The sequence below is a fragment of the Gadus morhua genome, chromosome 16 (genome assembly GCF_902167405.1).
Source record: "Gadus morhua chromosome 16, gadMor3.0, whole genome shotgun sequence".
NCBI lineage: Eukaryota > Metazoa > Chordata > Actinopteri > Gadiformes > Gadidae > Gadus > Gadus morhua.
In genome coordinates, this window is record NC_044063.1 from 31,070,582 (window position 1) to 31,094,356 (window position 23,775).

Sequence of the window (23,775 nt, forward strand, 5' to 3'; positions counted from 1 at the left end):
AATGGCACCAGAGCTTGCCTACGGAGGAGGCGGGCGCAATATCAATTATTTTACTATATTTATGCTATATATATATATTACTATTAATATATATGAGCTAAAATCTACCATCAATCTAATATCTCAATCTCATGTCTCAACTATTATCACGGTCTAAAACAAAAGTCGGGTCGTGGAGAAAAGAGGCCGAACTTCTTAGGATTCATCGAGTAGGATTTATAGACCAATGAAATTACGTGTGAGTACTCCCGCCAAGTATGACGTATGAAGTCTGCGCCGATCAGAACTAGCTCCCGGTTAGCATTAATAATAGTTAACTACTTTAACAGCCCCGACAATCCAAAACCCAAGTGGAATCTAGATGGGAAAAGTGTGTAGGTCAAAACCTGAGCAGCTTTTACTCCTTCTCCACCTACAGAGTTTGTCATGTACGATCATTCAAAACCCCCATGTTATTTTCCATAGACATTTAAACTTGGAACCAACTATTTTAGTGGTTTGCTATAGACCGCTGAGGAATGAGTCCCGCCTCCGAGGCTGGAGGCAGGACTCATTCTTCAGCGGTCTGTAGCAAACTGCTAAAATAGTACCTACTCTTTCATATTACATTACATTTTGTGATACCTAACAACATTAAATACAATGGATAACAGTTTAAATCTTTATTACAAACAAGCAAATTGCACAAATTCTTTGGAAAATGTATCCTGCAACACAGCCAACAGTATGAAGACAATCTATGTAAAGACTATTAATGTTCTGAAAGTATGAAGACAATCTATGTAAAGACTATATTCATATTGTGAAAGTATAAAGGAAATCAATGTAAGACAATATTAATGTTGTAGTCATGAATCATTTTAGTAACGGAATGTATGGAAGTAAATCTGTGCCATCGGGTTTTGAAAATAAAAACACATTGAATTATAAGCACTGAATATTTATGCATTGAAATAACCTATCTGAATTTTTTGCCTCTGAATTTAACTCTTTACATTTTCAATTTATCATATTCACCTTTATTTTTCAATGTTAAAAAATTCAACGTTAAAAAATGCAACGTTAAAATATTTCACTCAAATAGTTTCAACGTCCCAAAATTCAGTCCGCTAAAGTCACCATCAAAATTCAATGTACGAAATTCAGTGTTAACATCCGGGGACCCAAGAAAGAGCAATCGATCGATCGCGGTCAAACGAGTGGGCGCGTCATTCTCGTTGGATACCTGATTCTCACGCGGGAAGGCATAACAGATTTAGCCATGTCCTACGGAAACAGCAGCAGTAATGGTGCTTCGGTGAGTACATTTTTCTATGTATATATAATAAAACAGTCTTGCCCACTCCACAGTACACCCGAGGTATATCAATTATAATGCCAGGACTTCCGGTTATGGCGCGCTGCTAGGCAGACGTGTGAAAGAGAGCTCCCATGCACAATTCATAGAAAAGTAATCAGGAAGCCACTAAGAATTACCAAACAGTTACTACTGATCCAAAAACACAGCAAACAGCCATAATGCCACCGAAACTGCAGCCAAAGACTTCAAGATCTACTAAATCAACCGATGATTCTTCCAGCCCGACGATGCTAACTAGTTCCAATACTAGCGACGACGACACAATTAGCCCTGGTCTAATTCTCAACGCTATCCAGACAATGAAAGAAGATTTTGTGTCGAGGTTTGATGGGCTATTGGGCGCTATTCAGGGAGTGCAAGGCGAATTAAAGTCATTGACTGGCCGACTGACCGAAGCTGAAGACCGAATTGGCGCCAATGAAGATGACCTAACATCTCTTAAAACACAGACCACCACCATGAAAGCAGCTATGGAGGAGCTTGTGCTAAAGGTGGATGACTTGGAAAACCGAGCACGCCGCTCGAATGTGCGGTTGGTGGGTCTGCCTGAGTTAACCGAAGGAGGTGACGTGCGTAACTTTTTGGAAAAGTGGATTCCTAAAGCTCTTGGTGAAATGGACTTTACTGGGCCATTGCTTATAGAAAGAGCACACCGAGTTGGTAGACTCAACAGTAAAGATGGAAGCCAACCAACCGCTACACGCCCTAGAGTGGTGGTGATGAAGTTTCTGAACTACGCCGACAAGGTTCGAGTGATGAAAGCGGCCAGAAGCAAGGGAAAGATACTTGTCGACGATAAGAATGTCATGTTTTTTCCCGACGTGTCGGCGGATCTGCTAAAACGTAGAAAAGTCTTTGATTCAGCAAAGAAAGAACTAGCCTCCCTTTCTATCCATGACCTGCGTTACGGAATAATTCACCCAGCTACACTTCTGGTGACCATCAAGGGAAGACGGCACACGTTCGACACTGCATCTGAAGCGGAGGCTTTTGTGCAGGAATTAAAGTCGCAAAGCTAGGCAACGCTGGGTGGTGAGAAAGCTAACGTGTTTAGTGCTGACACAATACAGGTAACTGAATTCTTCCTGGACTGTTTAAAGAATGCAGCCGCAATACGGGCGCGATAAGCTTTTCCTGGACTGTTTAAGACTGTTAATTTAAGTCTAATGTTTTGCTGCAAAGTGGTTATTTCTGATTGCAATACACAATAAGTTAACTTTTAATATTTTGCATGGAGCTCCAACATGATCGCTGAGCATGCTGTTCCTCGACATGTGGGTGGACCAGCTTAGTTCCATAGTCAGACTGTGTTCAGGGGTCTATTGGAAGTGTGATCTAGGGGAGGGAAGCGTGTACTTCGTTTGGGGAAGTACACCCTTTTGTGTTTACGTCTACGTCTTAAGGCACATATTGTTATTTTCATTTGTATTAATTAAGTTTTCTCTGTATTGTATACTCAATTCCAACCCGCACATACAATGTAGTATTATATCATGTCATTTGAACTCCAGTTCACCTCTTGGAATGTAAGAGGTCTAAACAAACTTGTCAAGCTTAAGCAAGTAATGAGTAGGATTAAACAACTAAAAGCTAAGATAGTCTTTCTGCAGGAGACACATTTAACACCTGAAGATGTAGTAAAAGTGAGGAGGAGGTGGCCAGGTCGAGTTTTTTCTGCTTCATCTAGTTCTCGCTCACGTGGGGTAATTTCTGATACATAACTCCCTACCCTTTCATCTCATTAATGTGGATGAAGACCGATATGGGAGATACATTATTATTCAATGTGAAATACTCTCAATTAGGTTAAATCTGGTAAACTTATATGGACCCAATGATGACAACCCGTCTTTTTTCAGAAATCTGTTTTTGTCCCTGGCTGATTTGTCTGGTAGTTTCATAATAGGTGGAGATTTTAATTGCACTCTCCAACCAGAGATTGATAGATCCACGGGGATAGATACCTCCCATGCCCAGACACGAAAGGAGTTATTACAATATATAAAAGAATTTAATTTAACTGACATATGGAGAAGAGACTATCCTAATCAGTCAACCTTCTCATGTTATTCTGCCACCTGCCAGACATTCTCCAGAATTGACTACTTTTTGGTCTCTGCTTCCTTGATGTCAACAATCACAAGAAGCTGGTACGACAGCATTGTAATTTCAGACCATGCTTCAGTTTCATTTAGACTAAACATGCCAAAGTCACTGAATTTCTCCATGGGGTGGCGCCTTCAGTCATTTTGGCTGAAGGATCCAGAATTTATGAAGTTTATTGGGGCACAAATTGATGATTACTTTGTAAATAACACAACTCAAACATCAGCTGCTATACGGTGGGAAGCATTTAAAGCCTTCCTGAGAGGACATATGATAAGTTATACAAGTTATAAACAAAAATCTTGGAGGCTGGAGATGCAACAGTTAGAAAAAAAGATAAAAGAAACTGAATCAAAACACTTCAAAAATCCTTCCCAACAGTCCTTTAGAGAACTTAATGAATTTAGAGCTAAGTATAATGTTTTATCTGTCAATAAGGCAACTAAAAGCCTGCTGAAATTGAAACAGTCCTATTATGAGCAAGGGGAAAAGGCTAGTAAACTCTTAGCTTGGCGTATTAAACAATCAGAATCTGAAAGAACAATAAATACTATTCAGCTAGATGATGGGTTGGAGACTAGTGACCTTAAAGAAATTAATAAAGCTTTTAAAGGTTTTTACGAGAACTTATACAGCACAGACTCTTCAGCCTCAGCCTTGCAAAAACAAAAATACTTTTTGGATTCATTGAACATCAAGCCTCTTGAAGAAAACTTCCTGGATGATTTAGACCTAGACTTAACCATTGAGGAATTATCTGCAGCCACTGGGAGTATGAAGGGGGGTAAGACGCCTGGCGAGGATTCGATTCCCATTGAAATCTATAAAGCTTTTCAGGAAACGCTACTGCCACCTTTACTTGAAATGTATAAAGAGTCCTTAGATAGTGGGTCCTTTCCCCCTTCTCTAAATATGGCGGTAATCACACTATTGTTAAAACCAGGTAAAGCATCTAACCTTTGTGGATCGTATAGACCAATATCACTTCTTAATAACGATCTCAAAATTCTCTGCAAAGCATTAGCCAGACGGTTAGATACACTTCTACCACAAATGGTGCACTCTGATCAAAACGGCTTTGTTCAGGGACGACAGGGTTTTCATAATATAAGACGAGTTCTTAATATTTTGTTTGAAAATTCAGGGTGTATGGACACTGCTATTTTGTCATTGGATGCCGAGAAGGCCTTTGACAAGGTGGAGTGGCACTTCCTGTTTGAGGTTCTTCAAAGATTTGGCATAAAGAAGAAATTTCTCTGTTGGATCAGACTACTTTATGCTGAACCCCAGGCTGTAGTTTTAACAAATGGGCTATCTTCAGCACCCTTTAAGTTGTACAGGGGCACAAGACAAGGCTGCCCCCTGTCTCCACTGTTATTTACCCTGGCAATTGAACCGCTGGCCATGGCAATTCGCAACCATACTAGTTTTAAAGGCATAAGGATAGGAGATACGGAACACCGCATAGCACTGTATGCTGATGATGTCATTTTGTTTTGCTCTAATTTGAAACAGACTTTACCAGCTTTATTGGACCAAATTAACTTTTTTGGCACCTTTGCGGGATACAAAATTAATTACTCGAAATCTGTAATATTATTCTTGAATGAAAGGGAACGACTACACCCCCCAATTCCTACTCCTTTTACGGTTTCACTAAATGGCTTCACATACCTGGGTGTTAAGATTGCCCCTACCACTGACAAAATTGTTCCTAATAACTACAATACCTTAACAGATAAGGTCACCCAACTTATAAATAGATGGACAAATCTACCCATTTCTATGATTGGGCATATAAATGTATTGAAAATGTAAATTTTACCGAAGTTTCTTTATCTCTTTCAATCTATTCCACTTGCTCCTCCACCCTCACTCTTTAATTTTCTTAAAAAGCTTTTCTCTAACTTTATATGGAACAACAAGCGTCCCAGGCTCAGGCTTTCCCTGTTGTATTTACCATATGATAGAGGTGGTTTACAACTACCAAATCTTGAGTGGTATTACTGGGCAGCTCAAATCAGAGCAGCAATGTTTTATTTTGAGAGAAACCACCCTCCAGCTTGGGTTTCAATAGAAGCACATTTAACAAACATACCTTTAAACCTGTACATCTTCTCTGCTAAAAAACATAAACTAATCAAACATACTAAAAATCCTTTTCTCAAAAATACATTAATGGTTTGGCACAAATCTCTTGCATACCTAGGAGAAACAGCTAAACTATCTCGGTTCTCTCCAATTTTTGGTAATGATGACTTCCAACCTGGTAGAGCAGACCCAGGGTTTAAAATATGGGCAGCCCAGGGTATAGCTAAGGTTGCTGACCTTTACAATGAAAACTTGGTTCTCATGTCATTCGAAGAGCTTAAATCAAAATATGGGATTCCTGCAAAACATTTTTTTAAATATTTACAATTTAGAAGCTTCATCCTTTCCAGACAGAGCAATGATTTGAAGCTTCCCCCCCTATCCACTCTAGAAGATTACACTTTGAAGTTTTTACATTCTAGGGGACAAGTTTCATTACTCTATGAGCTTTTTGTAAGCAAGTCTAAAGAATCATCACAGCGCTCACTTCAAGCATGGCGGAGGGACTTGCAGGATAATGTAACTGAGGAGGAATGGTCAAAGGCATGTTTTCTAGCTCAGACCCAATCCGTAAATACAAACTCCAAACTGTTACAATATAAATGGATAAGTAGACTGTACATAACACCAGCTAAATTGCACCACTTTAACCCTAACATACCTGATACCTGCTTCAAATGTAAAGACCAAAAAGGTACCTTATTTCATTGTATGTGGGAATGTCAAAAGACACTTTCTTTTTGGAGTAAGGTGGTGGACCTTGCTAGCCAAATCAGTGGCAGGAAAGTGCCTCTTAGTCCTAAATTGTGCCTATTGAATATCTATCCAGAAGACTTCACTACCTCTAAAAAAATTAGGTCTCTTCTGAATATTTGTTTTCTGGAAGCCAAACGATGTATTGCTCTCTCATGGAAATCAGATACACCCTGTGCCACATCACAATGGTTGAAGGGAATGACTTCTTACTTAGCTTTGGAAAAGATAAGTTACACAACAAAAAATAGACTTGACAAGTTTTGGGAAGTATGGAACATTTTCTACAACTTCCTTGAAAATAACAACATGGATGTTGATGGTTGGTTGGATGATAAGACGGATTGAGTATTTTTTGTTTTGTTTTGTTTTCATTTGTTCTCCCCTGTAAACAATGTAAGTTAGCAGATGTAATTTCAATGACTGTAACACACTGTCTACTGTGACAAGAACATCTATTATATGTGCTATATGTGAGAACAAATTGCATTATATGTGCCTTGTTGTGTTGTCTTGTATTGTTTGTCTGTAAAATGAACAAAATTCTTAATAAACATATGTTTAAAAAAAAAAAAAAAAATTATAATGCCAGACTATTGATGTAAATGTCTGTGTTGATAGAATAATGTTCGAAATTAAATTAACCTCGCATCGCATGAATCATCGCACTGTTTTATTAGCAGGCTAGCATTGCCCTTTGACTTGCGATAGCCTAGCACGAGCGAACTCTGCAACTAGAAGGGCTGAATGAAATGTGTTGAACTGTTTCTAATGATAAAGAACACCAACACCATTCTGTGTATTTATTATGACAGGGCAGCAACGTCAGTCAGGGTGAAATCGTGGATTCAGCAAGGCGATTGCTGGATTTAATTACGTCCGCTGAAAGACAACGGTGAGCCGATGTCATAGATGTGAGGTTTTGTGTTAAACTGCAATTCATGTATATGGCATACTTACTTTTACATTCTCGATCTATCGGATACGATCTTGCAGAGAACCGAGGCAGGTCGATGACAATGGGCGTTCAGCCCCAAAGCCCGCCTCGCTTCAGATGGAAATGACCAGGTAAAGGCTTCAAAGAAAATAATTAGCTTTTTTAAAAGCAACTCTATGCATACTTACTTTGTCGTGCTGTCAATTTGTAGTCACATTTGTACCTGCTACTTACAGTAAGTAATGATATACTGTACATAGTGTAGTGTAGCATTCTCTGCTTCTTACTAATATTGCAAACAATCTATGTGCTTTTTTGTGACCATTCAGTGTATTTCAGATTCAGAGTAAAGACCTGTTTTGAAGGTTCAATCATTGCCTGTTACACTTTACTGAAACCTGATGAGTATACAATATAGTGCAGTTTTTTTTCATGCAAGACAATGTTCAATTATAAATATGTCCGATTTTTTAATGCAGTAAGAAAACACTAACAATGTGTTTTATATTCTAACACTCTTATTTTCTATAGGTCTTTTCCAGGGATGTTCACCAAGGCCAGAGGAAAGAGGCGCTTTCCCACCCCAACACTTGTCCCAGCCAAGAAGTTGAAGCCATTAGAGGTGGCTTTTTATTTGCTTCCAAAGCAGTGTGAGAAGACCCCGAAGGAGGGGGACCAAATCCTCCATCTCCAAGCAGGGTTAGGCCGCAGGACTGCTCACCTGGATGAAGCTTCAACACATGAAGAGGTATTCAAATACTATTAGTAATTTAGTCTTGCTATACAACAAAAGAGTCAATATGATGAATTGAATCATCAGTTTGATAAAAGCAAAACAGTGATGAAATGATGTAAGCCAGTTGGCGGCAATAATGTGTGTCGTCAAACACTATAGAAGAACATTGTGAGCGTGGGCATTGAGCGTCTTCTTGAGTGGGTTGCAAAACTAAACTGAAAATATCAAAAGCAAAAAACAGTGGATTCATATGTTTGAGTTAAATATATTTATTCTCCTCTGCCTGCAGTGTACTTCAAGGCTCTTTAACGTGCAGTGTGGCACTTGTCAAAGATCACCCTAAAGGCCATATGTCAACTCGTTTTGTAGACAGAAGGCCTGATATCCAACTCCAATGCAATTTTCTGTAGTCGAATAGTCTAATATCTCTGTGACTGAGAAATCCTGAGTCGAGGACAGCCCTAATAACGGCACCAGAAATTATATTCATGTTTTTTTTTTTATTGCTTTCTTTTATTGATTTTGATTTTGCCATTGGTTTAACCAAGCTATCCTTGTTTCAGAGTGTTAAGCTTAAATACATTTGTATAATTTTTACTTGCAGTTATGTGAGGCCCTAAACATTCTTTTTCCCAAACTGAGGAATGTTTCCGGTGGGTGGCTGGTTTATAAAGCTTCAGGTAGGTCAACACAAGTGTGTTTTGTTTTGCTCATTAATTTAAAAAAGTACATATTCAGCAGCTAACTGCATATTATGCAATGCAAACTTTTGATTAATTCTTACAGATTGTACCCAAATAATCAAAATATACTCTTCAAACTCATTTATGTAAATGTATTATTAATATGATCTATGTTGAATTTGAGTTTGAGTTTGAAAAGTAAAAAAGACGGGTGAACTCTTCAGACTGGACTGTATTCACACAAAGAGTCTAGTTAATTGGCCTTAAAATATATTTTATACATTGTTGACAATTTCTAATCAAATTTTCCTATGCAATATTTTCTACAGCTGGATGGGGTTGCCGAAAAATCACGCTTGTGCCTCCTGAAGATAGTGGCTATTCAGGCAGGATCCTGAAGTTTGCAAGTCGTGGGGCCAAAAATCTCTTCATAGCCCCAATTCAGAAAGAACTGAGCACAAGTCCCCTACAGTTGGATGACAGGAACATGCCGAAAGCAGACTGTCAGAAGTGTGGACTACCAGTTCCGCTTCCACTCCTGACAGAACACCTCAAAAGATGTGATGTCATTGATGATATAGTCATTGAAGAGAGGGAAAGTAAGAATTATTACTTCTCTCCATCTGCTTCTAAATATCTGGGCGGTATGAATGCCTAGTTCAGTGTTTCCCACAGAAATTTTGGAGACTATGGGGGGGGGGGGGGGGGGGGGCATTCAACCGGACATGCGCGGTGGTTTGCCTACTAATAGTAAACTAACACTAACAAAGAACTAATTCCTTGGTATTGATTATGGACTTTGTATTTGTTGAGTTGTGGTGCACTATTGTTGCAGCTCACGTTGCATTCAGATGAAATAATAAATGATGGAATTATCTTTAGCCGTTCTTGGCGTATTTATTCATATTACAGATAGCAACCACCCTATTTACAGATATGACACCCTGCGCTAGAACATTTCAGTTTTCTTGGCTTTGAGAAAAACAGTTCCAGTGCCCTTTGGTAATTAAAGTCTTCAGGTTCTGGCCCGTTAATAGAGATCCTCAAACAGGCAGCCAGGTGCTCTCCCTGAAGTCTGTTACGGAGGTCTGTTTTGACCTAAAATGGCAAACAACTTGTTATAAAAATATGCATAAAAACAATGGATAAATATTAATTGAAATTCACATCACTGGTTTTCGTGCAGATGTCCTTACCCTGTTCATTGTGGAAAAGTCTCTTTCACAATTCACGCTTGACACCGGCACAACAAGGGCAATGGCTGCTAAGCGGCTGAGTAATGGATATATCAGCCCCCATTCGTCGCACTCACTTGCTAGGAGTCTCAGTATGTCAGCCTGGCTCTTGTCCTGAGAGGTCAATAAATGAGAGAGGTCAGTTAACTGTATTTAAATTAAATAAGGTGTGTGTTTGAAAGAATAACATACAACACCAACACAGAAGGTCACAACACAGTGCAGTATAATTCTACTACCTTGAATTGTCCTCTGTGGATATGCTCTCTGAAGGACTGATACTCCTGATTGACATTGATCTCATTCTCAGGTAAAAACTTGTTGGCCAGGATCTTAAGGTGGGCATTATTCTGCTCATCACTTTGTGAAGTTGCCTGTGGTCCCAACACACTGAAGGCCCCAAGAAGATTCAGATTCTCGAACCTGCACTCCAGGTGATGAATCAGGTCACTGATGTAAGGACTGGCAACCTATCATGAGCAGAGAAGAAAACCAACCAAGACTAAGCCACTCAATACCTCAAATGATAATGGTCAGGTGGAAAAAAACGAAAAAAAAAACACTAGTTTTAATCCAGATTTTGATGAGATTTTCCTTGACTAAAGGGGGATTATTCTGTTTTGTTTAAAACCAAAGATCTCCTTCAATCTAAGAACTAATACTAAGATGTGAAAAGTCTTGTGAAAACTTTTAGTTTTAAGAATTCGTAATTGAATTTACATCTGCCACAAATCTTGACCACTGTTGCTCTCGTGGTACGTCGTCAAGACTTTGTCCTCTCCTGTTCCTCTCCTCCTCATGATGTATGGACTGGGCTCCAAGTCCTGAGGGGTCATCCAGATCTCTATGGAGACAGGATAGGAAAGACCCATGTGGGGGAGAAGTGCCGGCATCCTTGATGCGTCTCAAGGTTTCAATTGTGATGGGAACCTAAAATGAGTGTTGGCATTAGACTACAAATGTAATTGTTTAAGATGTCCCAAGTTTCTTCAACAACTAATAACTATTAACTATACCTGTTCCTTTATGTGCAGGAAGTTCACATTTGCCTTCTGAAAAATCTTGGACAAACGGGCAAGATGTGGCAGTACATCTGCCTGCAGATATAATGATGCCACAAATCTGTAAGTGGCACAAAAGGTGTACAGTCCCTTGGCCACTGGGCATCGTTTCACTTCAACTTCCTCAGCTAATGTGGCAAGCACAGCTGCGAGGTTTCGCTGCAATACCCCAATGGCCTGGTGCTGGGACAGCCATCTTGTATCTTTTACTTGCTGGAAATGATAAACCAATTATGATTGACCAACTGAACTTAAGGTTAAGACATTTACATTTATATAATTATACACATAAATGATTTGCCTTCAACTTCAAGTCAGCTAGTCCCAGGGTAGTAGCAGCAGTCTTCAGTGCTGCAGTCCGGTTTGCACTGTGTTGGAAGTACAAATACAGGTCCTGGAGGTGGTCTCGGAAAATTGCCATGTATCTGACACCATTGGAAGCATCCCTACAGGCCAGTGCAAGCCGGTGAGCAGCACAAGCAACACCAACAACCTTGGGGAAGCTATCAGTGAATTGTTTCACAACTCCATTCAAACGCCCTGTGGTGAATAAAATATGTTTTACTAATGAATTCTTCAAAAAACATCAGGGAAAATAATTATACCTGAATAAATAATTATACCTGACCTGTCATAACAGCAGCACCGTCTGTGCCAATTCCATAGAGCTTCTCTGTTGGCATATTCTTATTCATTAGGACCGTTTTAATGGCAGTTACAATAGTGTCAGCCCTCCCATCAGGAACTGAAACAATGTCTAGGAACTGGTTGAAAACCAGTCCCTCATTATCCAGGTATCTGAATTGAACAAAAACAACATTAGGAATAGAACAGATTAGAGATGTGATTATTTCGCACACAGTTGAAAAAGGAAAAAATCTGTCTACATTGGTAACGGGGGTAAATTGTCCTCCAAACATTCGGTCACACCTGACATGCAGGTCAAGCTGGCGAGATGTGGACACACCCGTGCTCTCATCCACCTCAAGGCTCATGGCCTGGGATGCCCTTATCACTTGAATAATGGGCTCTTCGATAATCTGTGAAATTATTTCCAGCATCTCATCGATGATTCGATGAGAGCGATAATTGTTCCTGCGGTCCACCTTTTAAATAAGAACATTTCAAATGCGATATTTACTTAAATATTTACTTGAATTTCCTTCGGGATGAAGTACTATCTTATCTTAAATGCACTAAGTTAAGTTTGGAATGTTTGTAAAGGCATCCACCTTAAGCTTGTCAAAATAATCACACCCCAAAAGTCTGGCTAAACTAAGCAATTTGGGGTAGTTGGTGTGGTGAGCCATCTCATTTTTTATCAGCCAGTAAAGACACTTGAAACCACCAATAATAGCTTCGTGCTCCAAATGTATCACTGGCTCGAAGGTGGACATGATGGAGTATCCTGCATAAAGTGGAACAATTAAATTACTAACACTAGCAATTTAACTGTATAGAAAAATGTATAGAAAAATGTAGGAACTTGGAGTTTATTACAGGAGCAAGGTCAAGACATTACCTGATGCGACTGACTGCTGGGATTTCATGCTCAGTTGGTGGTGTTCAGTACTGATGTGGTGCTCCAGGTAATCCTTCCTGTAATGGAGAGCACCAACCTCCACAAAGGGTCTTTTTGTAGGACCATTCCTTACAGGTGGCTTATGCTGCCTGCAAATACGGCAAAACATTCCTAAAAATAAAACAATAAGAATTATAGCAATTCCATTGTCCTCATCTCATCCTCGTCATTTTATTTCTCCATATTATTCCGAACTTATCAAGTTAAAATATTCAAATATTATGAAGAAATAATAATGAGAAATGTTAAGCTTACCATGTGGAGTGGTGTAAAGCCAGGCTTTGAACTGAGGTAACTGCAGCCACTCCGGGTTCCAGCCTGACTTTCTGTGTTTGCCAGCTTTTATATAACACAGAAAATATACATAAACAACTGAAGGAATCGATTACTGCTCCTTTGTCATGAGTTGAACTTACCTGTTTTCCCTCCCTCAAGAGAGACAGTATTTCCTTCTGCCCCTATGGTACTTGGCCCTGCTGCCCCTGTCTGCATGTCTGTCCCTATTGCCGCTTTTCCACTGCATGGTACCAGCTCGACACGACTCGACTCGACTCGACTCAGCTCGCCTTTTTTGCGTTTCCACCGCGAAAACATGGTATCTGGTACCTGAAGTGGCTGCTTTTTCTAGTACCGCCTCGCTCTAGGTTCCAAGCGGCTGAGCCGATGCTAAAAGGTGACGTCGGCAGACGGCCGGCCACTGATTGGCCAGAGAGTGTGACGAAGTCACGAGAGCGACATGGCAACCATGCTGGTAACAGCCATAGCAGCGCCGCAGCCAACATATTCCACTTCTTCAACATGCCAGCTAATAATACGAACACGAATACCATCGCATCGATGTTCTCCATTGTTGTTATGTGGGTTCTGTCCATGTGTGGGTTACGTAGGTGTTGTTTGCGTCGCGTACAAAAATACGTCACGGCCCTTTCGCGCAGCCGACCCCGCCCACGTCCCGGAGGTACTATTTGCGGTGGAAAAGGACCCGCGCTGCTACCGTGTCGAGTCGTGTCGAGTCGTGTCGTGTCGAGTCGAGCTACATGTGCGGTGGAAAAGCGGCATATGTGTGTTGCTTCCTCTGCCCCTGCCGTTTCTTCAACTACATGAAGAAACTTTCTTTTCTGGTACAAAGCAATACATAATTACCATTGCAATTACTCAAATTATGTATTTAAAAATTAAGACCAATATGGCATCCTGACAAAGGCAGCAATTCGTGGCAGTTGATGTTAGGCCTACCTGAGATACTACCTCTTCATTCTGAGGTGAATTAAGATCCCTCTTTTTAAAATACTTCAAAACGCTCATGATCTGAATTAACAAAACAAATGTAGCATCATCAGTTTAGCATCCTTCTGTCGGTGGCTAGCATAAATGCCTCTGGTGATGCTCAAATAATTTGGTTTTACGGTGAACCACATCATTCAAACAACACAGACTTGCATTGGTTACCTGCGCAATGGGTCATCAACTATACAATTAATTAGCACGGGAAAAATTCACGAATTTTCATGCAAACCCTTTTTGCCAAAACTACCAGCAGTTGCCCTCTCTCTATGGTATGAGCTAAGCCATTGAGTGAGTGACGGCTGACTGAGATATGCATTTTCGCGCCACAATGCTCGACTGCCGCCAGAAATAATTTGAAAGCTGTAACTTTACATTTACACGATTGATTCATTTTAACTCAACACAAGCTGAATAATGTAATATACACTTTCTGCATGTTAGAAAAGTGTGCTGGCTTCCATACTGGACAACGCAACTTTATGTAGGCTAGTAATACTTACCAAAAAATCTTGAGCCCACGGTAACAGAGCGCCGTGTAGGCCTAGGCCTACGTGAGAAAATGTAAATCTGCAGCAACAGAAAAACACTTTTATCATGGATGCAATTAATCAATTGTATACGAAATTGCACCTGACGTATTTCAGGTGCATGGCCAGCGTAACACACAAAAGTATTACACAAGTTCAGACAAACCTACTCTGTTGCCAGGTTTGACCCATTAGTTTCACTAACATGGAAATGCTATGCTGCTTGCTAGTCACATGTAGGCTATCTTAAATGGTGGAGGAAGGTTCGTAATTGCCTCGCATGCTAAAATATTAAATCTATAATTTACTTATTTTTTCTTGAAAAAGCCTTTGTCCAGCCATCTAGTTACTTTAACCCCCAAATAAATTCATTACCAGATAGCTATTATTAGTCATGAATACTTACATAGTTGAGATGACTGTGTCTTGACTCGCATGGACAAAATTCTTCCACTGAATGAGCTGAGTCCGTCAGTTGCATTTGCGCGTCATGTATGATTGCGTGGTTATCGCGAGACAGCTGAAAGGCTACATTTACTGGATTTATTCACTTTATCCCAACATGACCGTAATAATTGTATTTACACTTTCTGCAGATATACATTCTACACAACAGATGGCCAATCTCCTTTTTTCAGTGTGCGCCTATTTAAACACAATGGCGTGGCCTAAATGTCACCTTCTCAATCGTTTCATAGGCTATACATTTGTATAAACCCCCCGTTTACACAATGGGAAAACACATGTTTTCATACGTTTTGCCCTTTCATTTAGGCTACACGAAAACTGAGTTTTTATCATGGGAAACGATCATTTATAAAAACTCTGAAACTCCGTTTTTATGTTTGCATGTGCACTAGGTCAAACTAGGGCTGTCAAAATTGCTCAAAAATGACATTCGAATGTTCGTTTGGAAAAAAATCACGAATTCGAACTATTCGAATATCTGGTTGCCTATTTTACGCAGTTGCCGTCAATATGTCAATAATGCGACAAAACCATGGTTCAAATTAGTGGGATATATATATATCCTATAAACAGCCCAGTAACGTGGAGGCCTAATCATGAAAAGCCACAACTTTGTATCGCTTGCATTTCACCACCACACCTGCAAGCGCGCAAACTATAGTAATCTGAAGAAGACGCCCGCTTCTGAATGTTACAAAGTATGCTAGTGGTAACGTTCCTTGCTTTGCTTACCATTTATCGAGAAGGCCTATTAAAATCGATAAAGAAAAAAATGCATGTCGCCTACGTCTTCCACCATGCCAGCGAAAGGGCCAGCACTAAACACCGTTCGGATTCATGAAAAAAAAGCTGTCTCGGACTTTGCCGAGAACATTGCATTATAGCAGCTTTCACCAGCCAGACTACTAGCTCCCTGAGCTCTACTTCGGATGCTTATTGAATGGCATAGCCGAGCTGGAATACCTATATCCAAGTACGGAAACCCCGAGGGGATAAAATACATTTGCTCTTCACAATACTAGTCTGTTACACTTGTACCGCGGGAGTGTTTTTTCACATTCGAATATTATGAGGGACATCGCGAACAGACAGAGGCTCATTCACAAAGCAGATAGAGTTCGAATTCGCGTTTTTGGATACATTTCGAACGAATATTCGAACTTCGAATATTCGTTGACAGCCCTAGGTCAAACGGAGTTCTATGTTCTCAAACAGTATGCATCTAAAAATGCATCACCTCTGTGAGCATCGTATGTTTACAGTTAGTTAACTTACTGATCATGGATGCTGTTAAGGTAGTGCTCATATGTCGCGCTCTCTCTATGTCGCGCTCTCTCTATTTTTTAGACAACTCAAGACCCTCTGCAACGTAAGCACATGCACGCTAAACTGATCATCACGATTCACCAGACTCTCATTTAAATAAAGTTCAAGGATTGCCAACTTGGATTCGGCTGCAGAAGGCTATTCGGCACAGTCGCAGGCAGACAGCCGAACTTCGTGCTCTCATGCAATCCCAATGAGAGCGACAAAAAAAAAAAAAAAAAAAACTTAATTTGCACGCAGAGACTATGGCGGCCGAAATTAGACTATGGCGGTGCGCCATAGTCTCGTCAATGTGTGGGAAACACTGTAGTTTGAGTGCGCCCTAAGATAGCATATTATATAGCATTTTTAAAACAAAATAATTCTGAATCCTTTGGTTCTATAATAACACTGTTCTTGCTTGTAACTTCAATTTCTCAACAGCAGATATGCAGGAATGTCCTGTGTGCACACAAATCTTCCCAACAGATTTTATTGAGGCACACGCTTCGGCCTGCGGGGAGAGGTATCCATTTACTTGTTTGTCCTTTTTCTCTCACCAACAATTGTCTTACTCTTTGTGCAAGTGTAACACAAAATATTTGTGGCTAGTGCTAGTGCAGGGAATGAGATGCATGCAAGTACGATCAGTGAGGAAGAAGCAGCAATACCTGGAACATCCGGAGGAGATAGAGATAGAGATGGAGGTGGGGATGCTTAGGCCCGTGTTCTCTGAATGCCATTCCCCTCTGCCCCATTGAATCTTTTTTTTATTTTTCTTATTAGGCTGGTTCACCATTGCTGACCCCGCCAAGGCCATAGCGCAGTGTGTGGAAAATCATCTCAGCCTTCACAAGGAGGAGAATCCATTGCAGCTAACCATGGACATAAGAAGTAGTCCTACCGAACAGGACATGGCCCTGATCTCCTTTTACAAGCCGCCAAATGTGGAATGGGGACGACCCCTGAACTGCAGACTTGAAGGTTGCTCCAACATCAAGTTTCAGTTGTCAAATTAATATTTTCAAGTATTTCCTTTATCTTTATTCTGTCAAACTGTTTCACAGGAGATACTGCTATTGGCAAGGGTGTGACTCGCTTTTTTTTGTCCTCCCGCATTGAAAAGCTGAAGTCTGGATTTTCCATAAATTTTGGTATGCAATTTAGGTGTATGGCATCCTTTTAAATGCTCTATTTGTTTAATGTTTATTTCAGGTGGGATAATAACGGGGGAGTCCAGTTCAGCACAAACAGTACTAACACATGTTTTTATTCAATGTATTTTTATGTGTTGAACAGCAAATGCCGATGTAACACGGCTTTTTGATGGCGAGCCTGGCCATTTGGTCCCATCAGCCTCTCATTTTCTTGTCGAAAGTGACTTGTTCATGGTGGCGGGGAGAATGCTAGGCCACTCTTTCCTTCACGGAGGACCGTCCTTGTCTGGACTTGTTCATGTACTGCTTGGTGGGAGTCCTGAAACGGCAACTCTAACTTTGGAGGATTGTCCAGACCTGGACATCAGAGAAATAATAAGGCCATTAAGTTGACTTAAAAAAAACGGTAGAATCCTGGGAAAGACCAATTAGAACACAGCATTTATCATTGCTGTGATGTGTTATAGCCAGTACTTTTTAAAAGGGCACATAGTACCTAGCATTACTCAACTTTGTATCCTAATTTGCTTATTGTGCCTCTGCCTTAAAGCTCGGAGGAGAATCCACACTATCGGAGAAGGATGCAGCAAGTGTCCAGGAATTGGCCTACGCCTGGGACCTTCCATCCATAACTGAGATGGATTTTTGAGAAGTTATTGATCCATGCTGTGAGTGAAAGTTTGAGAAATGTTTGCTTCCAAAATTACAAGTGGCAATTCTTCTTTTCTAAAATCTGAGTTATGTGCACATTGTTTATCTGTCGCACAACATTAGTCAAAATTATTCTGGTTAATTTATAACCAAGGAAACAAAGTGTCACGGTTTATGTAAAATGTTTTACTTCGTATTTGTCAAATTATTTTCCTGGAAACATAAAATATGGTGTAGTCACTGGTCAGTAATAAATGCAAAAGTGGTTTTATCACTGAACTGGAGGACACAGTATCATGTTACTTAATTCCCTTGTGGATAGACACATAACAAATGTATATTAATGTTATTATATTCTTAAATTGTCTTTTTCCAATCATTGACTCTCAGATATTGCTTTGAGATGAGGTATTTCAGGTTATACCCTGTCTTGTTACTATAAACAGGTTATCGGCCGTGTCACAAGACAAATAAAACAGCTCAGGCGAGGTCTCAAAGAAACCCCAATGTGGACAGTACTGACCCAACGACCTGACACAGTGGACAGGCTTCTCCCAAAAGAGGGATCTGGGAATATAAACCCTGAGGTACATTTTTATTAGTGATGTTTTATCAAAGACCTACAAAAGAGCACAAAAGTGATATGCAATACACATGGTTCCCGCGGCTCCTTAAAAAGTCTTAAAAAGTCTTCATTTTTTTGGTGTAAAATTAAGGCCATAAATTGTCTTAAATTTACTGTAAATTTGCTCTAGGTATTACATTTTGCAGAGGGTTTTTTAAGACTAGGGGAAATTGTCGCGCACAACAAATCACCTGGTGCGTCTTTTAATTACGGCATTTTCAGGAGTTTTACGTTACGTTAACGTTGACATCAGTCATCGGGGGGCCGGTTGCATCTGCAGCCTGCAGCTGCGTCTGTGTCTGTAGGACTGCGGGCACGCCAGCCGCACTTTGGAAAAGCCCCGTCAAGCCAGCCGCCGCTTAATATCTGTTGCGCATCTATTACTGCACTTACGGTACGGTGCCCGACTAGGCCAAAATGGATGGGAAAGCAGTTTTTTATACCCCGTGCAACGGTTAAACATGAGGGAAATTATAGGTTTGCTGATTTTTTCAATGGTTTCTTGTTCACAGTGATCCTGACTATCACTATAGAACATATCAAAACATTTTACTGTATGGCTTTATAGTAAATTATAATCAAAATCCCTCCCACTCTCAAAGTGCATACGGCGATTGGATAATGTCCTCAATTTCAAAACTGTACTACAATTATTCCGTAATAGGTTTGCTAATATTTTCAATGGATTCCTGTATAGAGTGATCCTCCTGACTATCACTGTAAAACATATCAAGACATTTTACTGTATGGTTTTATAGTAAATTATCTTCAAAATCCCTCCCATTCTCAAAGTGCATACTGGCGAATGGATAATTTCCTAAATTTCAAAAATGTATTTAAGTTATTCCTTAAGAGGTTTGCTAATATTTTCAATGGATTCTCGTTCAGAGTGATCCTGACTATCATTATGGGAAATATCAAGACATTCTACTGTATGGTTTTATAGTAAATCATATTCAAAATTCCTCCCACTCTCAAAGTGCATACTGGCGAATGGATCATTTCCTCAATTTCAAAAATGTATTAAAATTAGTCCTTAAGAGGTTTGCTGATATTTTCAATGGATTCTTGTTCAGAAATATCTTGACTATCAATATGGAACATATCAAAACATTTTACTGTATGGTTTTATAATAAATTCAATTCAAAGTCCCTCCCACTCTCAAAGTGCATACTGGCGAATGGATAATTTCCACAATTTCAAAAATGTATTTAAATTATTCCTTAAGAGGTTTGCTGATATTTACAATGGATTCTTGTTAACAGATATCCTGACTATCACTGTATAACATATCAAAACATTTTACTGTATGGTTTTATAATAAATTCAATTCAAAGTCCCTCCCACTCTCAATGTGCATACTGGCGAATGGATAATTTCCTCAATTTCAAAAATGTATTTAAGTTATTCCTTAAGAGGTTTGCTAATATTTTCAATGGATTCTCGTTCAGAGTGATCCTGACTATCATTATGGGAAATATCAAGACATTCTACTGTATGGTTTTATAGTAAATCATATTCAAAATTCCTCCCACTCTCAAAGTGCATACTGGCGAATGGATCATTTCCTCAATTTCAAAAATGTATTAAAATTAGTCCTTAAGAGGTTTGCTGATATTTTCAATGGATTCTTGTTCAGAAATATCTTGACTATCAATATGGAACATATCAAAACATTTTACTGTATGGTTTTATAATAAATTCAATTCAAAGTCCCTCCCACTCTCAAAGTGCATACTGGCGAATGGATAATTTCCTCAATTTCAATTTTTTTTTAAAATTATTCCTTAAGAGGTTTGCTGATATTTTCAATTGATTCTTGTTCACAGTGATCCTGACTATCACTGTATAACATATCAAAACATTTTACTGTATGGTTTTATAATAAATTCAATTCAAAGTCCCTCCCACTCTCAAAGTGCATACTGGCGAATGGATCATTTCCACAATTTCAAAAATGTATTTAAATTATTCCTTAAGAGGTTTGCTGATATTTACAATGGATTCTTGTTAACAGATATCCTGACTATCACTGTATAACATATCAAAACATTTTACTGTATGGTTTTATAATAAATTCAATTCAAAGTCCCTCCCACTCTCAATGTGCATACTGGCGAATGGATAATTTCCTCAATTTCAAAAATGTATTTAAGTTATTCCTTAAGAGGTTTGCTGATATTTTCAATTGATTCTTGTTCACAGTGATCCTGACTATCACTGTATAACATATCAAAACATTTTACTGTATGGTTTTATAATAAATTCAATTCAAAGTCCCTCCCACTCTCAAAGTGCATACTGGCGAATGGATAATTTCCACAATTTCAAAAATGTATTTAAATTATTCCTTAAGAGGTTTGCTGATATTTACAATGGATTCTTGTTAACAGATATCCTGACTATCACTGTATAACATATCAAAACATTTTACTGTATGGTTTTATAATAAATTCAATTCAAAGTCCCTCCCACTCTCAATGTGCATACTGGCGAATGGATAATTTCCTCAATTTCAAAAATGTATTTAAGTTATTCCTTAAGAGGTTTGCTAATATTTTCAATGGATTCTCGTTCAGAGTGATCCTGACTATCATTATGGGAAATATCAAGACATTCTACTGTATGGTTTTATAGTAAATCATATTCAAAATTCCTCCCACTCTCAAAGTGCATACTGGCGAATGGATCATTTCCTCAATTTCAAAAATGTATTAAAATTAGTCCTTAAGAGGTTTGCTGATATTTTCAATGGATTCTTGTTCAGAAATATCTTGACTATCAATATGGAACATATCAAAACATTTTACTGTATGGTTTTATAATAAATTCAATTCAAAGTCCCTCCCACTCTCAATGTGCATACTGGCGAATGGATAATTTCCTCAATTTCAAAAATGTATTTAAGTTATTCCTTAAGAGGTTTGCTAATATTTTCAATGGATTCTCGTTCAGAGTGATCCTGACTATCATTATGGGAAATATCAAGACATTCTACTGTATGGTTTTATAGTAAATCATATTCAAAATTCCTCCCACTCTCAAAGTGCATACTGGCGAATGGATCATTTCCTCAATTTCAAAAATGTATTAAAATTAGTCCTTAAGAGGTTTGCTGATATTTTCAATGGATTCTTGTTCAGAAATATCTTGACTATCAATATGGAACATATCAAAACATTTTACTGTATGGTTTTATAATAAATTCAATTCAAAGTCCCTCCCACTCTCAAAGTGCATACTGGCGAATGGATAATTTCCTCAATTTCAATTTTTTTTTAAAATTATTCCTTAAGAGGTTTGCTGATATTTTCAATTGATTCTTGTTCACAGTGATCCTGACTATCACTGTATAACATATCAAAACATTTTACTGTATGGTTTTATAATAAATTCAATTCAAAGTCCCTCCCACTCTCAAAGTGCATACTGGCGAATGGATCATTTCCACAATTTCAAAAATGTATTTAAATTATTCCTTAAGAGGTTTGCTGATATTTACAATGGATTCTTGTTAACAGATATCCTGACTATCACTGTATAACATATCAAAACATTTTACTGTATGGTTTTATAATAAATTCAATTCAAAGTCCCTCCCACTCTCAATGTGCATACTGGCGAATGGATAATTTCCTCAATTTCAAAAATGTATTTAAGTTATTCCTTAAGAGGTTTGCTAATATTTTCAATGGATTCCTGTAAAGAGTGATCCTGACTATCACTATATAACATATCAAGATATTTTACTGTATGGTTTTATAGTAAATTATATTCAAAATCCCTCCCAGTATCAAAGTGCATACTGGAGAATGGATAATTCTCCTATAATAATCTTTCTTGCCTGCTCTTATAATATTAGTTAACTTATTCTCGTACTTTTTGTATTTATTTTCTGAATCTTTAGTTCTGTCTTATGAAACCTCTGTATTGTGCATATTTTTATTTTGCAGGCATTTTGTAATCCCTTTTCTAATCCATGGACATTTAGTATCTATTTGTTTTCTGTTATATTCTTTTATTTGACAGTTTTTATTATAAAGTGACTTAAACAAAGTAATAAATGTTTCATAAACACTATCAATGTCTCTTTTATGGTATATTATGTCCCAGTTTTGTGCCAGTAAGTCCTTTTTTAGTGCATTGATCGCTTCATCCAATCTCACTCGTCTGTATTCTGTTAGCTTGTATGGATTGTTGCTTTGTGTATTCCAACAATTCTGTATGTTTACTGTGGCACACTTTTAGTCTTCATCGAGTTCAATATGTTGATTTTATCTCTACCTTTGTGTATTTCTCTCCTCAGGTCAACATCCTGTCCTCCACTTTTGGAGTTGGTTACTGTTGACTTGCCCTTTATTCCCCAAATTCATGCCTTTTAATATGGTTTCAGGACTGGTACGGTTGATGCAGCCCTTTCTGAGAATTACACTTGTTCTATGCTTTTCCATAACAGCCTCTATCTCTTGCTCTACATTTTTTTTCACTGCAAACAGTGACTGTAGCTTAAAGAAGCAAGGTGTGGCATTACCAGCTGCCAACACACATTTGAATAACTTCTGAAATGCCAGACTTGACATTGTGATGTATCTACAGACAGATGATTGATTGATAATTTTAGGGGCGCAACTACCCACTTTCTGGGGGGTATGCAGACACTTAGCAGGCAAAATAATGTGTGATTTGAACATGTTAAATAAGCAATTTTGGTGAACTCTGGTGAAGAGAATTAAAGACAAAGAAAACTTTTATTTCAGTTCAAATAAATAGTAAAATGAGCCAAACAAGTTAGTCAGCCAACCTTCTTGACATTACCCATACGACGTGTGTAGGTATTTACTAAGAAAAACGTTAAAAAGAAAAGCTCAGAAAAACGGTAAATGGGAAAAAACAGCTTGTTGATCAAACTTTTTTTTCAAGTGAAGGAGAGAGAAAGGCCTCAAATAAGATAGAAAATAACTTAGACCCTCAAATCGATCGCACCAAATTCCCTTACAATAAACTATTAAGATTGTGGCAAACAGGATTTTCATTATCATTGCTAAAAAACCATCCATCAAACATCTCTCGCTCTCGCTCTCTCTCTCTCTCACTCTCACTCTCACTCTCTCACTCACAACACAGTCGTGCGCTGGAATGGTGCAAAATATGATAATAGTGGGAAACAGGTGAGTTTGTTGTTTAGGCGCTGACCTGCTATCACTACACTA

The 23,775-nt window shown here is 38.7% G+C and overlaps 1 protein-coding gene and 1 long non-coding RNA gene across 2 annotated transcripts in view; both read left to right on the top strand.

The window, feature by feature from the left end:
• Nucleotides 1–1,215: 1,215 nt before the first annotated feature.
• Nucleotides 1,216–16,852, top strand: LOC115561605 (uncharacterized). The gene is made up of 8 exons (XM_030381751.1): nt 1,216–1,297; nt 7,126–7,205; nt 7,307–7,378; nt 7,779–7,995; nt 8,588–8,663; nt 8,996–9,265; nt 16,576–16,657; nt 16,744–16,852. The coding sequence occupies exons 1-8, from the start codon at nt 1,262–1,264 to the stop codon at nt 16,850–16,852; spliced, it is 942 nt and encodes a 313-aa protein (XP_030237611.1). The 5' UTR covers nt 1,216–1,261.
• Nucleotides 16,853–17,714: 862 nt separating this feature from the next.
• The window catches only part of LOC115561711 (uncharacterized), a 31,827-nt gene continuing 25,766 nt past the window's right edge, over nt 17,715–23,775 (top strand). The window contains exons 1-2 of the long non-coding RNA XR_003979960.1: nt 17,715–17,956; nt 18,386–18,526. This is a non-coding gene — a long non-coding RNA (uncharacterized LOC115561711). The remainder of the gene's footprint in view (nt 17,957–18,385; nt 18,527–23,775) is intronic.

Coding starts and splice junctions, on each gene's coding strand:
- LOC115561605 (XM_030381751.1), top strand. CDS start 1,262: ATGTCCTACGGAAACAGCAGCAGTAATGGTGCTTCG. Junction 9,266..16,575: donor AGTCATTGAAGAGAGGGAAA/GTAAGAATTATT, acceptor ATTTCTCAACAG/CAGATATGCAGGAATGTCCT. Junction 16,658..16,743: donor GCTTCGGCCTGCGGGGAGAG/GTATCCATTTAC, acceptor ATTTGTGGCTAG/TGCTAGTGCAGGGAATGAGA.